The sequence below is a fragment of the Pleurodeles waltl genome, chromosome 1_2, assembly GCF_031143425.1.
Source record: "Pleurodeles waltl isolate 20211129_DDA chromosome 1_2, aPleWal1.hap1.20221129, whole genome shotgun sequence".
Lineage (NCBI taxonomy): Eukaryota > Metazoa > Chordata > Amphibia > Caudata > Salamandridae > Pleurodeles > Pleurodeles waltl.
The window spans coordinates 1323677193-1323695185 of record NC_090437.1 but is presented as its reverse complement, the minus strand read 5'-3'; the positions used below and the strand labels follow the sequence as shown (position 1 = coordinate 1323695185).

General features: G+C 45.6%; 1 protein-coding gene across 2 annotated transcripts in view; it reads left to right on the top strand.

Moving 5' to 3' along the window:
• Window positions 1–729: 729 nt before the first annotated feature.
• Window positions 730–17993, top strand: part of LOC138296275 (B-cell differentiation antigen CD72-like) — a 383066-nt gene continuing 365802 nt past the window's right edge. For both annotated transcript variants that reach the window (XM_069235260.1, XM_069235250.1), the window contains exons 1-2: window positions 730–842; window positions 916–1029. In XM_069235260.1, coding sequence (XP_069091361.1) covers window positions 767–842; window positions 916–1029 — 190 coding nt within the window. In that variant the 5' untranslated portion in view covers window positions 730–766. The remainder of the gene's footprint in view (window positions 843–915; window positions 1030–17993) is intronic.

Here is a 17993-nt window from a genome sequence, read left to right as displayed (position 1 = left end):
CGGTATGTACAGCCAATCGTTTACCGCCGTTGAATGTCCGCTGTGGTGATTCGTGGGTCATAATGTGATGGGCGTTGTTCTGTTGGCGTAACGGTGGGGGTTTGGATACCACCAGTTTATCACTGACCTTTGGTGTGGCGGATTTGTGTATGTGGCTAAATACTGACAGATTGGTGTGTGTGTGTCATAATATGGTGAACGGATATCCACTGCAGCGGCGGTACGTTGGCAGCAGTCAGCATGGCGGTAAGTGGGATTTACCGCCAGTGTCATAATGAGGGCCACAATGTTTCACATTAACAGTTTTCAAAACAGCACTTTCTTAATTGTATGCATTGGGGGATGCACGTCTGTTATTTAGACCAACTCTTAGTGTGAAGTGTCTCAAACTTTTATTTGCTGTTTGATGTGATTTGTAGCACGCATTAACATAATGTCTTTAGGCAAAATTAGCTGATTTCTCAAAAGTGTACTTATTACTTGGTTGAGAACCTCGTCAAATGGTGAAATATTTTTTTAAAGGACGATGATATGGGGAAATGCACATATTAAAAGGGAAGTTCTTGAAAGTTAGTTATATACACAGAGCATATGTCCGCTTCACTGGGCCCACCTGTTGTGAGTGCTAGGACGGGGAGGAAATCACATTTTAACTCTCCCAATAATGACTGATTTTATCCGCCACAGACTTCCTTTTATTCTGCTGAAAAGCAGACCAGAGTTATTTCTACAAACTTCAGTGAAGTCATTTGCAGCAGAGAGAGGGATGGCCGGCGCTTGCACCTATGCATCCTTAAGGTTTGCGAAGACGCCTCCCAAGACTACGGGGACTTATCCAGAAGGTGAGGTACTACACCCTCATGTCCCACCCTCACACTTGGTAGGTGGCTCATGTGATATTTCTGTCTTCCCCAGGCTCCAGCACGGTCTGTGTGGAGGATGGACAGCTCATGTATGAGAATATTAAGACCACGAGGGGTGCAGCAGAGATAACGTACCGTGAAGAAGAGAGGAGGCTGGAAACACAAGGTAAGAGGCGCTCCTTACAGACCTTACAATGCCATTCAAAGAGGTCCAGTGGAATTTACCCAGTGCAGACTTTACTGATTATCACTCTCTAAAATTCATGGGCCATCCTCTGCATTTGTCAGAATCCTTCAAACTGATGCATCCCTTGCCCAGGTAGCCAGCAGTGGCCTGTCTTTACGGGTTGAGGGGCCATGCCCCCCTACCTTTTTCTTGACGTGACAGTATCTATCAGGCTGAACAAAAGTACAAAAGTCAGCCTGATAGATATTCTTCTGGTTCAGGTCAGGCAGTCAGGAGCTGACATGCACTAAATGTGCAGACTCCTGGCTGCCTGAGCTGAACTTTGTTGGGCTGAAGATGTCACAGTCCTGTGGACGTTACCTCTTCAGCCTAGCAAAGGTGCCTCGATGCCCCTGTAACCTCTTCAGCCTAGCAAATGTGCCTTGAGGCCCTCTCCCTCGTGACAAGGGGGAATGTAAGCCCTAAAGTGCCAGGGCCGAATTTCAATCAGTGACACCTCATCACAGAGTGGGGTGGGGTCAGCAGTCACACTGACCCCATCCCACTCTGGGACGAGTTGGGATTGCTGCCTTCCCTCATTGGCTGATCTTCTGTTAGCCAAGGAGGGAAGGCAGCAGTCCCAACCCTCCTGGTACCTCTAAGGCTTCAGAGCTTCTGAGGTAGTTGTTTTTTTGTTTGGTGCGTGCCTGTGTGTATGAATGTATGTGTATTTTTTAATGAGTTTTGTGAATGGGTTTGTAAGTGCATGTGTGAATGGGTGTGAGTGAGGTGTATGTGTACATGTGTAACATACCCCTGCCCCCCTCCCTCTTAAAATTACCGACCACCACTGCAGGTCGCTATTAGATTTCCGAGGCCCCCAACTCATCTGGCAACAGATTTCAGGCCGCTGTAACACCTGCAACTTGCGCCAACATTTTACCACCAGTAAAAACACTGATGGTGGTATGAGAAGGGTGGGGGTTGAGCATGACATCACCATGACATGCCGCCGTCATTTGGGTGAAATGAGACAGTTTTCAGAGAGAGAGAGAGTGGAGTGTGTGTGTGTGTTTGTGTAAAACTAATGGATGGTGAGAGAATGCATATATGGGAGGGAGAGAAGGAATTTAATTTGTTCGAAATCAAGACTATGAAAAATGACCAACTGTTTGGATATTTTCTCCCATGTCTGCTAAGCACGATGTATATCAGCTTTTTTACTCACAAGTCATCCTTTCAAAGATGGCAGTGATTGAATTGACGAGTATCATCTATGAAAAAAGCATCCTACAAAGATACAGGTCACCACAGTGTAGTAATACTTAGGTTAGAGTTTTTGTAGGATGAGCTAATAACTGCACAAAACTTTCCAAAAATAAAACTTAATCCACCTTGGTTGCTTCATGGAAAGTGTTGCACTTATCCGTCAAAAAAAAGGGGCCAACAAAAAGAGAGATTCCAAATCTGTAATTTCCCACATGAGTTTCAAAAGGAAAATATGTTTTCCAATACAGAAAAGACGCTAAACGATATTACATTTTACTCAGAAGTTTTTTTGTGTGATTTGTTTAAATCTGTTCAGCTATTTTCGAAAAATTGACATTTCTGGATGATTTCTTCCACAAGAAGCCAGTGTTACAAAAATGTTTTAAAATAGGGCTCTCTGATTGGGGTAGGGAGCTTTTTCTCATATTGACCTTTTTAGTACACCGGGACAGCGACTGGTCTTGCAGGACATAACAATATGATTTGCTCGCCACCATTACAGGACTCAAGGTCTCAGTCTCTGTGTTTTAAAAAAGGAGAAAGGATATGAATACCCAGACTCACTGGCACTTGTGTGCGGAAACATGAGAAACACCCCAAGGGCTAAATTTAAAAATATATATATATGGCTGTGGACATCACAGTTTTGTAGCGGAACCCATCATACCTTCAAGCAACTGCCATAGGAGCTTCCACTCAAGCATTACCACCATGGTAACACAGAACCATGCAAACTTCATAGAGGAGTCTTGCATGGTACCGTGGCACCATGCAAGACTCTTCTATGAAGCTTCAAAGGTAGTTACCGCTGGAGTGCAGTGGTATCCACAAAACAAGGACAAAAGAATGTAGGTTGAGCACCCCTCCATGTACTGTGTTGGGTACAGGCTCTGGTGCTAGGCTAGGCGTTATGCCCATACCCCCATTATGCAGGGATAGAGGCCATGTACAGCCAGGGGTAAGCACTCACACAGTTTGGGGGCAGGGCCTGGCTGAAGGCCAGGCTCTCTACCTAGCCTTTTGCTGTGCACAGGGCCATGTGCAGCAGGGTGTTGGGAACAGGGCAGGGCCTGGCCTTCGGCATGCTCAGTTTTGGGGTTATCTGCATTGGGGTTGAGTGCATGTGCCATGTTAGGTGTAAGCCAAAGACTGTGCCCAGCAGGGGCATTGGCTGAATATGAAAAACAAAAAAGAAATGCACTGAAAAATATAAAGGTCAATGTTACATTATAGTTAGTTAGTCAGAGTTCCTCCAAATCCTCAAACATTTCTGGAAATAAGCACCCACACTTTATAAACGCCAATGCTACACAGAATGGTCTATAACACTACATTACAACTATTTAAAATGGGCACATGGACTTGTGGATAATCTTTTGACAACAGAAGCTTTGGACTTTCTCACAGCTTTAAGGCAAAGCCTACTTTAAAACATACCTCTGTAACTCACATCAGTTATAACTTTCAGCATGCACATTCACAGTGTCCTTCACAGCTTAAGCTATTGCCATTCTATGGACCCACATGTTTATGCTCACTAACTATATGCTGCGTATAACAATGGTGTTATAGTGATGTCATCAGTGACGTTAATAGTAATGTCATCAACAATGTCATTTAAGATAGTAGGACACATGTTATAGTTAGCTCTGTAAACTGCAACTGGTAAATATCAGTGATTTTTATTTTTTAAATGATAGCTGGCATCTTATTCCAACACCTTACTATAAAATCTCTCTAATCTTTGCTTTTTTCATTGAACAGTTTTAAAATATTTTTTTCTTAATGCTTTTTTACAACACTGAAAACAGACACGTTGAAAACAACCACTTCTCATGAATTATGAGACATAGCCATGAATTATCAGAGGCACATTATAGGAGGCTAGCCTGGCTTACAGTGGGTACCTGATGGTACTTGCACCTTGTGCCAGGTCCTGTTATCCCTTATTAGTAGATTAGTAGTGTTCTAGCAGCTTAGGCTGATAGAGGTAGCTATAGCAGAGCAGCTTAGGCTGAACTAGGAGAAAGCAAAGCTCCTACTATACCACTTATATCATATAGCATTATATCATAAAAAAACAATACTCAGTTACTAAAAATAAAGGTACTTTATTTTAGTGACAATATGCCAAAAGCATCTCAGAGGATATACTCCCTTAGGAGGTAAGTAAAATACACAAAATATACACACAAACCAAAATCAGGTAAGTAAACAGTTAGCAAAGTAGTGCAAACACTGTAGAGTACAATAGGATGCAATAGGCCGACGGGCAACACAAACCATATACTAAGAAAGTGGAATGTGAACCACTTAGGGACCCGTGCCCTAGTGTAGTGTGTAGACGGTCGCTGGGAGTGTAAGACAACACTAATGGTGTCCAAGATACCCCACCCCAAGACCCTGAAAAGTAGGAGTAAAGTGACCCTACTTCCCCAGAAACACACTAAAGTTGTGATAGGAGATTCTGCAAAGACCACAACTGACTGCAAAGCACTGAAGATGTATTCCTGGACCTGAGGACCTGCAAAGGAAGGGGACCAAGTCCAAGAGCTTTGAAAGTGTCCAGGGAAGGCAGGAGCCCACTAAACCCCGGATGAAGGTGCAAAATGGCTGCCTCTGGGCGGAAGAAGCTTAAGATCCTGCAACAACGGAAGATGCCAGGAACTTCTCCTTCACACAGAAGATGTCCCACGGAATGCTGGAGGATGCAGAGTTGTTTCTATGCAGAAAGACCACAAACAAGCCTTGCTAGCTACAAAGGTCACAGTTGAAGAAAATGGGTGCTGCCTGGGCCCACGAAGGACTACGAGGTCGCCACTTGGAAGAGGAGACAGAGGAGGCCCAAAGCAATACAGAGAGCCCATGCAGAAAAAGGCTGCACCCGCAGAAGTACTTGAACACGGGTTCAAGAAAACAGAGCACATCGGTCGTCTCAACACTACAAAGGAGGGTCCCACGAAGCCGGTGGTCAACTCAGCGAGTTGAGCAATGCAGGACGGAGTGCTGGGGACCTGGGCTGTGCTGTGCATGAAGGATTCCTTGCAAAAGTGCACAGAATCCCTAGCAGCTGCAGTTCACGCAGTACACAGGATTACTGTCTGGCGAGGGGAGGCAAGGACTTACCTCCGCCAAATTTGGACAGATGGACCCTGGACTGTCAGGGTCACTTGGATCCACCACCTGTGTTCCAGGGACCACGCTCGGCATGATGAGAGGGGACCCAGAGGACCAGTGAAGCAGAAGTTTGGTGCCTGCGGCAGCAGGGGGAAGATTCAGTCGACCCTTGGGAGATTTCGTCTTGGCTTCCAGTGCAGGGTGAAGGCAGACAGCCCCCAGAGCATGCACCACCAGGAAACAGTCAAGAAAGCCAGCAGGATTAGGCGCTACAATGTCACTGGTAGTCTTCTTGCTACTTTGTTGCAGTTTTGCAGGCGTCCTGGAGCAGTCACCGGTCGATCCTTGGCAGAAGTCAAAGGGGGAGATGCAGAGGAACTCTGGTGAGCTATTGCATTCGTTATCTGAGGAAAAGCCCACAGGAGAGACCCTAAATAGCCCTCAGAGGAGGATTGGCCACCTAGTCAGGTAAGTACCTATCAGGAGGGGACTCTGACGTCACCTGCTGGCACTGGCCACTCAGAGGCCTCCATTGTGCCCTCACACCTCTGGATTCAAGATGGCAGAGGTGTGGGACACACTGGAGGAGCTCTGGGCACCAACCCTGGGGTGGTGATGGACAGGAGAGTGATCACTCCCCTTTCCTTTGTCCAGTTTCATGCCAGAGCAGGGCTGAGGGTTCCCTGAACTGGTGTAGACTGGTTTATGCAAGGAGGGCACTATCTGTGTCCTTCGAAGCATTTCCAGAGGCCAGGAGAGGCTACTCCTCTCAGGCCCTTAACACCTATTTCCAAAGGGAGAGGGTGTAACACCTTCTCTCAGAGGAAATCCTTTGTTCTGCCTTACTGGGACATGGCTGCCCAGACCCCAGGAGGGCAGAAGCCTGTCTGTGGGTTGGAAGCAGTGGTAGCTGCAGTGAAAACCCCAGAGAGCTGGTTTGGCAGTACCCGGGGTCCATGCTGGAGGCTTGGGGATGCATGGGACTGGCATCCCAATACCAGAATTGGCATGGGGGGGCAATTCCATGATCTTAGACATGTTACATGGCCATATTCAGAGTTACCATTGTGAAACTACATATAGGTATTGACCTATATGTAGTGCACGCGTGTAATGGTGTCTCGGCACTCACAAAGTCCAGGGAAATTGCCCTGAACTATGTGGGGGCACCTTGGCTAGTGCCAGGGTGCCCTCACACTTAGTAACTTTGCACCTAACCTTTACTAAATGAGGGTTAGACATATAGGTGACTTATAAATTACTTAAGTGCAGTGAAAAAATGGCTGTGAAATAACGTGGACATTATTTCACTCAGGCTGCAGTGGCAGTCCTGTGTAATATTGGTCTGAGCTCCCTATGGGTGGCAAAAGAAATGCTGCAGCCCTTAGGGATCTCCTGGAACCCCAATACCCTGGGTGCCTAGGTACCATATACTAGGGAATTATAAGGGTGTTCCAGTGTGCCAATTAGAAATGGTGAAAATGGTCACTAGCCTGAAGTGACAATTTTAAAGGCAGAGAGAGCATAATCCCTGAGGTTCTGATTAGCAGAGCCTCAGTGACATAGTTAGGCACTACACAGGGACCACACATTCAGGCCACAACTATGAGCACTGAGGTCCTGACTAGCAGGGTCCCAGTGAGACAGGAAAAAACAACTGACACACAAGTAAAAATGGGGGTAACATGCCAGGCAAGATGGTACTTTCCTACACACATCTATGCAGCTTATGAGCTTATGGTACAGTCAAGACCAATGGAATCCCCTTTTCAGTTTGCGTATTGACTAGTTGGCACAATACACATCACTTTCTCTGACGGTTGTTTCTATTTATAAGGCTTCTCCACAGTGATTGCATAAGTACGTAAAGGTGACAGCCCTGAGGGATGGGGTCCCATGGGCCAGTCCCTTTCTGCCTTTGCATGGCAAGGGATGCATTTACATATGGTGCTGGAAAGGGGTTTATTAGTAGGGGAAGGTGATAATGCCACAGTCACAAATAAGGTTCAGTCAAGTTCTCAGTAAATTCATCCTTGATCAACCCTTGGTAGCCTGGTCCCGAGCAGATAGGCTTAACTTAGGAGACAGGTGAGTAAAGTGTTTAATATTAACAAAACAGTAAATAAATAAAACAAACAAATAATACAAATCCAGCACCATGGTATGTATGATTTTTGCGATTTGGTAATAGCGAGTTCTTAAAATTCGCAAATGCTATTACCGAATCGCAAATAGAGAATCCAACTCCATTTGAACCTATGGGCCTGCTGCAAATGGTTTTGCATTCCCTAAATTGCAAATTACAGTTAGGAATTCGCAATTTAGGAAATGCAAATCCCAGGGTGCTGGGGGCCTAAGGCCCCCTCTGCTGCACCCCAAAAATATTTTTACGGACATGTGAAGCATACACATGCCTTAGGGCAGAGGTCTTCAATCTGGGGGTCGGGACCCCCAGGGGGGCCGTGGAGACCTGGAAAGGGGGTTGCACATTCCCCCAGCTGATCCTTAAAATGCCTCAGCTGAACTTTAATTTGAGTCTCCTGTGCTGCGAAAGCTGCACAGACAGCTAAGGAGACTTTCAGCCCAGGGCTTCTGCTTCCTGAATGAAAACCAAATGTGCTCTACAAGCTGATCTGCAAATGTAAAGGGTGCTTGGGAGCAGCTTTAAATGATCAAAGCTTTGTGAGGACAAACATTTATTTTTTTTGAGGGGTAGTGCGAAGCGCTAACAACTGAGCTGTGAAGTGCATGCTTTTAATTGTAATTGTATTTACACAGCGCTTACTTCACCTGGAGGTGTCGAAGGGATAGCTATTAAAAAAAAAGGTATTGCATATGCTCTGATATTACTTAAATCCACATTTTGAAAGCACAGTTTTATAATAAACCTTTTTGTAGTGGCCTATCTTATACTGTGTGCAATGTAAGTATAAAATAATGCCGAGTGCTTTCTGTCACAGGCTGTGACCTCATGGCACTAAAAATACACAAGTCACTATTCTCAACTGTACTAACAAAGATTTAGTTCTGTTGCTCTCCGGTTAAACACAGACCTCTGCAGTGCAATAACTAATAGAGGTTTCATAATGCACTACAGTGCATTTTCCAATGAGTAACAACTTTATTTTATTTATTTTTAATTTCAGCTGGCTATTAATTTATATGTAGCTACCTGGCGGTGAAGACTTAAAAAAATTTAGAGAATATTTTGGGTTTATTTCTGAGAGATTTGCGCTGCTGGAGCATCACTTTTTTTGATGCTCCAGCATGACAAGCCTCTCAATCGTACCTATGAGCTGATTCAAAGCCACCCTGAGTGCAGTGCAAGTCGCTGCATTGCCTTACTTTCCGTCAAGGAGGCGTTCCACGGGCGTAGTGGTGGGCGTTCCTATGCAACACAGATGGATTTTGACGCTGCCCCAGATTTACAAAATCACGTAAACTGGAGCAGTACCAAAACCTTGCATCTCCCCAGAGCACGCATAATGAGGAGACATTTTTAATTTCTCCTTGTTTTTTTCTCTTTCCATGTGTGCTGCTATCTGCCACACATGTAAAAAGAGGTACAATGCCTTTCTGGATTGTTTTTCTGCAGGAAGGTGCCCCTTCCTGCACAAATACAATCCTGCCTATGTTGGCACTAGGCAGCAATTGTGCGCCAGCGCAGCGGGAAAGGACAGAAATGTACTGTATTTCATAAATACGGTCCATTCCTGCCCTTTTGTATTGGAGTGTGGCAGTGTAGCAAGAAGACTTGCAGCTCTGCCCCATGTCAATTCCTAATAAATGAGGACCTTTGTTTTTAGCCACACTCTTGACCACACCCCCACACTCACTGATCTTTGATTTACTAAACACTGTTTAATATTTTTTCCTCACAGTAAAAATGATTTGCTGTGGGAAATGGGGATGTTTACTACTGTTGATGATGAGGAGTACCAGGTTCTAGAATTTTTTATCAGGAGGGGGTCCTTACACCTAAATCTTTTTAAGAGGGGGGTCCCGGCATCAAAAAGTTTGAAGACCTCTGCCTTAGGGGCATGTGTGCGCTACATGTCAATTTTAAAAATGCATTTAAAATGCATTTTTTAAATTTGCACATGGTTACCACCAAACTATTGTTGGTGGTAATTGCATTTCCTAAATGCCCAATTCGCATTTAGGAAATGCTTGATACATGTGCTCAAGAAATCACAAATAAGGATTAATTTGCGATTCTCTAAATGGGGTCGCAATTTTAAGGAATCGCTATTTTAGCGAGTCCTTAAAATTGCACTGCGAATGCCTTTCATACATTCTGAAAGGCATTTTTGCATTCGCAAACGGCCGAATGCAAAATCGATTGATACATCTGGCCCTAAATGTAAAAATGTGCTTTCTAGTGGCTAAAAAGTGAAAAGCGGCATCCGTTGCTATCTGGTCACATCTGACTGGGTCAAAGGGAAAGTTTGCAGCTGACTGAGATGGAGCCCAAGTTGGCTATGCTGAGTGGTAGGTGTAGGAGGCTGGCCTGGCTTATAGTGGGTACCTTGTGGTACTTACACCTTGTGCCAGGTCCAGTTATCCCTTATTAGTAGAATAGAGGTGTTCTAGCAGCTTAGGCTGATAGAGGTAGCTATAGCAGAGCAGCTTAGGCTGAACTAGGAGACATGCAAAGCTCCTACTATACCACTTATATCACATAGCACTATATCACAAGAAAACACAATACTCAGAGTTACTAAAAATAAAGGTACTTTATTTTAGTGACAATATGCCAAAAGTATCTCAGAGGATACCCTCACTCAGAAGGTAAGTAATATACACAAATGATATGTACACAAACCAAAATCAGGCAAGTAACAGTAAGAAAAGTAGTGCAAACAATGTAGAACACAATAGGATGCAATAGGTCGAAATAGGCCTAGGGGCAACACAAACCATACACTCCAAAATTGGAATGCGAATCACAAATGGACCCCAGGCCTATGGTAGGTTGTAGAGGGTTGCTGGGACTGTAAGAAAACAGTAAGGGTGTCCAAAATACCCCACCCCAGGACCCTGAAAAGTAGGAGTAAAGTCACCCTACTACCCCAGAAAGACAGTATAGTTGAGATAGGGGATTCTGCAAGAACCACAACCACCAGCAAAACACTGAAGACGGATTCCTGTACCTGAGGACCTTTAAAGAAAGGAGACCAAGTCCAAGAGTCATGCACATGTCCAGGGGGTGCAGGAGTCCACTAAACCCCAGATGAAGGTGAAAATGGCTGCCTCTGGGTGAAAGAAGACAAAGATTCTGCAACAACAGAAGGTGCAAGGAACTTCTCCTTTGGTCAGAAGATGTCCCACGGCGTGCTGGAGGATGCAGAAGTATTTCCACGCAGAAATACCGCAAACAAGCCTTGCTAGCTTCAAGAGTCACGATTGAGGATTTTTCGTGCTGCTGGGGCCCAGAAAGGACCAGGATGTCGCCCCCTGGAGGAGGAGACAGAGGGGGCACTCAGCAACTAAGAGAGCCCCTGTAAAAGCAGGCAGCACCAGCAGAAGTACCAAAACAGGCACTTAGAAGATCTGAGGACAGTGGTCAATTCAGAGTCACAAAGGAGGGTCCCACGACGTCTGAGTCCAACTCAGCGAGTTGGGCAATGCAGGACAGAGTGCTGGGGATCCAGGCTAGGCTATCCACAAAGAAATCCTTGGAAAGGTGCACAGAAGCCGGAGCAGCTGCAGATCACGCAGTACACAGGTTTGCTGTATGGCGTGGGGAAGCAAGGACTTACCTCCATCAAATTTGGACAGAAGGGCCACTGGACTGTGGGAGACACTTGGATCCAGCTCCTGTGTTCCAGGGACCACGCTCATCAGGATGAGAGGGGACCCAGAGGACCGGTGATGCAGAAGTTTGGTGCCTGTGTTAGCAGGGGGTACATTCCGTCGACCCACTGGAGATTTCTTCTTGGCTTCCAGTGCAGGGTGAAGGCAGACAGCCCTCAGAGCATGCACCACCAGGAAACAGTCAAGAAAGCCGGCAGGATGAGGCGCTACAATGTTGCTGGTAGTCATCTTGCTACTTTGTTGCAGTTTTGCAGGCGTCCTGGAGCAGTCAGCGGTCGATCCTTGGCAGAAGCTGAAGAGGGAAGTGCAGAGGAACTCTGGTGAGCTTTTGCATTCGTTATCTGAGGAATAGCCCAGAGGAGAGACCCTAAATAGCCCACAGAGGAGGATTGGCTACTGAGAGAGGTAAGCACCTATCAGAGGGGATCTCTGACGTCACCTGCTGGCACTGGCCACTCAGAGCTGTCCATTGTGCCCCAACACCTCTGCATCCAAGATGGCAGAGGTCTGGGACACGCTGGAGGAGCTCTGGGCACCTCCCCTGGGAGGTGCTGGTCAGGGGAGTGGTCACTCCCCTTTCCTTTGTTCAGTTTCACGCCAGAGCAGGGCTGCGGGATCTCTGAACCTGTGTAGGCTGGCTTATGCGGAGAGGGCACCTTCTGTGCCCATCAAAGCATTTCCAGAGTCTGGGGGAGGCTACTCCTCCCCAGCCCTTCACACCTATTTCCAAAGGGAGAGGGTTTAACACCCTCTCTCAGAGGAAATTCTTTGCTCTGCCTTCCTGGGACCAGGCTGCCCAGGCCCCAGGGGGGCAGAAACCTGTCTGAGGGGTTGGCGGCAGCTGCAGTGGAGACCCCGGAAAGTTAGTTTGGCAGTACCCGGCTCTGTGCTAGAGACCCGGGGATGCATGGAATTGTCCCCCCAATACCAGAATGGTATTGGGGTGACAATTCCATGATCCTAGACATGTTACATGGCCATGTTCGGAGGTACCATGGTGACGCTACATATAGGTATTGACCTATATGTAGTGCACGCGTGTAATGGTGTCCCTGCACTCACAAAGTCTGGGGAATTTGCCTTGAACAATGTGGGGGCACCTTGGCTAGTGCCAGGGTGCCCACAGTCTAAGTAACTTGGTACCTAACCTTCACCAAGTGAGGGTTAGACATATAGGTGAATTATAAGTTACTTATGTGCAGTGAAAAATGGCTGTGAAATAACATGGACGTTATTTCACTCTGGCTGCAGTGGCAGTCCTGTGTAAGAATTGCCTGAGCTCCCTATGGGTGGGAAAAGAAATGCTGCAGCCCATAGGTATCTCCTGGAACCCCAATACCCTGGGTACCTAGGTACCATATACAAGGGAATTATAAGGGTGTTCCAGTGTGCCAATGAGAATTGGTAAAATTAGTCACTAGCCTGTAGTGACAAATTTGAAAAGCAGAGAGACCATAAATACTGAGGTTCTGGTTAGCAGAGCCTTAGTGATACAGTTAGGCACCACACAGGGAACACATGCAGGGCATACATTATGAGCACTGGGGTCCTGCCTAGCAGGATCCCAGTGACACATAGGCAAAAACTAACATACATACAGTGAAATATGGGGGTAACATGCCAGGCAAGATGGTACTTTCCTACAGTAGGCCTCGCTCAAAATCTTACTATTGCACTTTTTTGGAGCTTTTTCTCTCAATGTGAAGGGGTCTCCTCCTCAGGTCGGCTTGTGGTTTGGTGCCAGCGGCTTGGCTCAGCTCAATGCCTCATCATCTCCCGGAAGTCTTGTCGATGGCGAAAAGCTGTGGAGTTTCTGCAGGGGAAACCAAAATTTCAGGCCAGGTTGCTGTATACTTCGCCAGCTTCACTCTCGAGGACCGGTTGGTCGACTTATTGAACTTTTTTGACAACATTTTTCCAAATGATTCCATACTTCTGGATCTTCTTCCAGAAGGTCATTTTTGGCCTTAAAGCATCCACAACCAAAATCCTAGGTTACAGAAGCTCTGAGTTGTTCCTTGGGAGTTTGGACTACAATTCTCACAATGCACCTGGTCAAATCCTTAAAAGTCCACTGGACTCTGGTCAGCTGGGCTCTTCTTGTAGGTTTTGATGCAGGGGACTAATGGCAGCTCCGTTGTACTGTTGCTACAGGGAGTCCACTCCTGAATCTTTTCAAGCAAGGTAAATTCCTTGTCATGGTGAAGTCCGGAGTGTGCAGAATGTGGAGTCCTTCAGAGTGCAGTCCTTCTTTGTGCAGACCAGGGGTTCCTCAGGGAAGTCCATCTTCTTCTTTTTATTTCTTCCAGCAGTGATCTCAGTTTCTGGGCAGCTCTCTTGCTTTTAGCCACTGTTTCTGGGCTGGCAAGCAGGGGGGCTCCCCTGACCAATGTGTTGCAGGGTGCAACGCTGTGGTGACCACTTCCTGAGAAGTGTGGCACAATTATGTCTTAGAAAGCACTGTTTCTGAAAAATTCAAGATGGAGAAAATCTCGTCTGGAGTTTCAGGTCTGGCTTAGCCCACTTACAGGAGTCACTAACCTTTCCCTGCACTCCCCTCTTTTAATCTAATTACAGGGGCTTCTATCTGGCTGGTAGTGCAGGGAATGGGGACATCTTGTGCCTGTCCCAACTGCCTTTCCCCTTTTGAAGACCTGTTTGGCCACCCAGTCCCCTTCCTGCTCTGGCATCTTCTGCTGCAGTTCTACTCAAAATAGATGGTTGCTTTGTCTCAGCCTAGGCCACTTTACACCTCATCAAGGCAGCCTGACAGCCTGTGAAAGGCTGACCAATCAGTAGAGGCTGCTATAGAGCTACATTTTGGTAACTCTAGGAAAGCATTCTAAAACTCTTTCTCTGTAATAGTTGTGATAAATCTAACATTAACAAGTTGTTGAATTTATCTTAATTATTGTTTTGACACCTTGAATGATATTTTTAGCTCACTCCTATCAAAACATAGATGTATTAGTTTTAAAGAAAGCCTTCCTAAGTTAGCCTATGGAGGAACAGGGAAAAACAAAATTGGCAGTTTGTCCCTCACCAGCGCTTATGAAACATCCTTTTTAATGTCCCTGCTTATAATTACAAGGCACCTTACCCTTGGGGCACCTAGGGCTGACATTAGGGGTGGCATATAGGTACAAAAGGTAGTTTGAGACTTTGGAAGTCCTTTTATATTTGAAGTTTAATATGGGCTTAATTTTATTTTAAATGCAGCCTGCAAAGCAGGGCTGCCTTTACAATGACAGCAGAGATCACAGCTGTGCACCCAGAAGTGCCTTAACTTCACTGGGGAGTCTAAACATACACACCCTACCATATACTAGGGACGCACAGGTAGATTGTCAGAGCCAATAAAAATTATGTCTAATTACCATATACCTTTTAAACAGAGCACTGACCCTGGGCCTGGTTAGCAGAACCCAGGGCACAGTGAGAGTCATTCACCACCAGTATCAGTCAAATAAATGAGGGTGATCAGGGCAAAAAGAATGACTTTATCACATATGATAATAAAATATTTAACCAAGGGTTAAAGTAACATCATAATTAGGTTTGATATCACACATAACTATGATGGGATTTTAACCATAGTTATTTTTCAGTGAAAATATATGTAGTGGGCAACTCTCTCAGAATATCCACCAGCTCAATATAAGGTATAACATAGAATATGGAGTTCCTTGCCCCTCTATATTGCCAGGCTATACCTTTTGTTTAATCCAGCTCCAGGTCTAAAACAAAGTAGTGATCCCCTTCCTAAATTAGTGTGTGATTATTTAATGGATGACAACACAACATGATATGGGGTGAGGACAGTTAGCAGTCAATGTTAAGTGTGTAAAAATGTATTAGACCTTCTATAAATCATGCCCTGCACTGTGAGATAACAGCTCTCTTCATCATCTGTTGTTTTGATTAGGGATGGGTGGAGCTGACGGAGTCCCACTCCGTGGAATTCCGCGGAGTTGGTTAATAACTTCATGGAATTCTGTGGAGTTCCGTGAGCTGCGGAGTGGCCCTGAATGCGCCTGATCTCGGAAGCGCTAAGCAGGGTTTGGCCTGGTTAGGCCCGACCCTGCTTAGCGCTTCCGAGATGGGGCCCATTCAGGACAGAGCCACAGGCAGCGAAAGCTGCCGTTTCAGGTCTTTTGTGCACCAGTGTGCAAATAGAAAAAGAGGACTTACCTGGTTCCTCATTCCCAGGGGGTCCTCATTGCCAGCGGCCTGTCTGCCTCTCTGCCTCCTGGTCCTGGATCATCCGGAGCTGCATCTCCATGCCGTGTTGGGTGAATGCGCACTGCAGCGCAGTTATGGGCTACACAGCATAAGCACAGACTGTCTGCGTTTTCAATGTGTGGCCCATAACTGGGCTGCAGTGCCCACGTGGTGAGCTCTGCTCCACTGCCAGGACTAGTGGAGTTTTTGGCCAAACTCTGCGCTCCAAGAGGAGCACGGAGTGCCAAAAACTTTGATAGCTCTGCTCGCGGAGCGGAGCTCACTGCCCAACTCTAGTTTTGATATGTTCATACTGTGCATAAAACTTAATAAATATGATCACTCCCCTCAAGTAAGTGTGACAGGATGAAAAATAGCTACATTCGCCCCAAGCTCTGGCAAAATTTGTTACTCTACCATGCTCCACGTGGGTCTCTTGCGAAAATACCACTTCAATTTTGTGCCAAGAGAGGTATGCCATTACTTGGTGACATTTGTGCGAGTTAACCAATCCCCTAGCATTCTATGTGATTAATTTCCAAACTTTAACCTGGGCTGGCTCCTCTTTATCCATCCCTATCTGTAGTGAACTCTGCATCTGTCTGATAAGTGTATTTTCACCTTGAAATGCCTGCCTCATATTCAAACCAGACTGGAATATCTAACACCCTCCAACCCGGTCCCCATCATACAGGACCCCAGCCGCTGTTGTGGGTTCATTTTGGTTTGCCTGGGATTAGGAGTTTGGCTTAGCTTCAGCTTGCAGGCATGTGCCCTTTTATCTAGATAACATGCTCTGTTTTTATTATTCGCTTTTATTCATTTTAGCATTGCTTGCATTTTAGAAGAAATGGTTTTTATTTCATAATCAGTTGCCAATTTCCTGAAAGCGTCATTATCACTAATGTACGTATTGGATTGTCATCATGTTCTTTGCTTTACATTGAACAAGAAACTGAATGTGAGCATTTCAGGCAATTGTTATGACATTGCTGATCCAATGTGCACACACACAATCTAACATTTAGGTGCATACAAATGTCAGGATGTCTGCATGAACAATAACATGTGCTTTATAAAAAGACCTTGTGAGACAAGAGCCATTAGAAGGAGTTCCACCCAGGATATTCCATCTGCACGTGACTTTGCAGCAGACCTCAGCCTTGGTGTCTGTGTGGAGCCAGAGTGGAGGTGGTCCTTGTCCTAAGGTAACTGAGGGTGTGGCGCCTCTCATGGACGTGTCATGGGCAGGTTAGGTGTGTCATGCCTTGCACTCTTAGCATCCATATTCACATCGCTCATTTACACAATCCTGATAATGTTACTTGTCATTATTCTAATCATTGCAGCTCATGCATTTTATCGCAGATTGCAGTCTTTTTAATAAATGTATTGAAAACTATCCTGCATCTTCTCTCTTGCCTGCTTGTGTGTTGAGTCGTATTGCTAATGAGAGAAAAGTGTAGGTCTTGTTTAACCCTGATTTTCCCTGAGAGTTTTCGGAGTCCATGCGCTAGGCTGCCAGAAATCACCTTTACTATTTGGGTTTTGATGAGGCGCTGCTAGAGAAGCAGAAGGATTGGGCTGACAGCTGCCTACAGGTGTAGGAGTGACTCAGTCGCCTACAAGCAGAGGTGCAGCTGCCCCTAATCCTGCAGTCTCAAAGAGATATGAGAGTCCTTAATGCACCACCCAGAGATATACCATACAATCCCATTTTTAATTTCCTAACTATGGTAACAATATATGTTTGTAGCAATTTCCCAAATTAGTGTGTCAGCAATCTGCCAGGTCGAGCTAGTGAAACAACAGTTATATTTGTATATCCACCTCAGTGTGAGCAGCAAGGATGTAGCAAGCAGACTAGCAGCAAATACTCATCTTACCAGTCTATTGTCCATCCGGTATACCACTCTAAAGTCTCAGTAGAAGTTTAGCTGTCTGGATCTGGTATAGATCAGCTGACGTGAGTTTGTACTTCCGGAGTCACACTGCTTAGACTCTTACAAACACCACCGCTGATGACAGATCCTATTCCACTTCACTTGCAGGATTTGTCATTCAGTATTGTACCTGGCTAGGGGTTCCTCTTTGTCCTTTCAGAGTTTATAGAGAAAATAATTGCATTCCTTGGGGCCTGAGAAGAGGTGAATTTTCCCTTACAGGCCGAAGTATAGTCTTCAAGATATAACTTGTAACATAGCATATTATATACCTTGTCCCTGAAGTGTTTGCTTTCCTGGAGTAAACATCTGTCTGGTGCTTGAACACTTTGAGTAAAATCAGGATAGAATGAGATGAATATATCAGCATATTGGATGTCTTTCTTTCCCCTTGCTAATTTTACAATTTGACCACTGTCATGGTAATTAAAGAGCATGGCAATGATAGGGTACAGTGGGGTGCCAGGCAGAATGACCTATGCTCTGTCTCCACCACTATTAGGTTAGAGAGCTGGTCTGCTCCAAAGGTTGCTAAAGATTCAAATCTTCCTCATGCGAGTGTTGGTTGCTTTTGCAGACTTCAAAGTTGAGATGGGC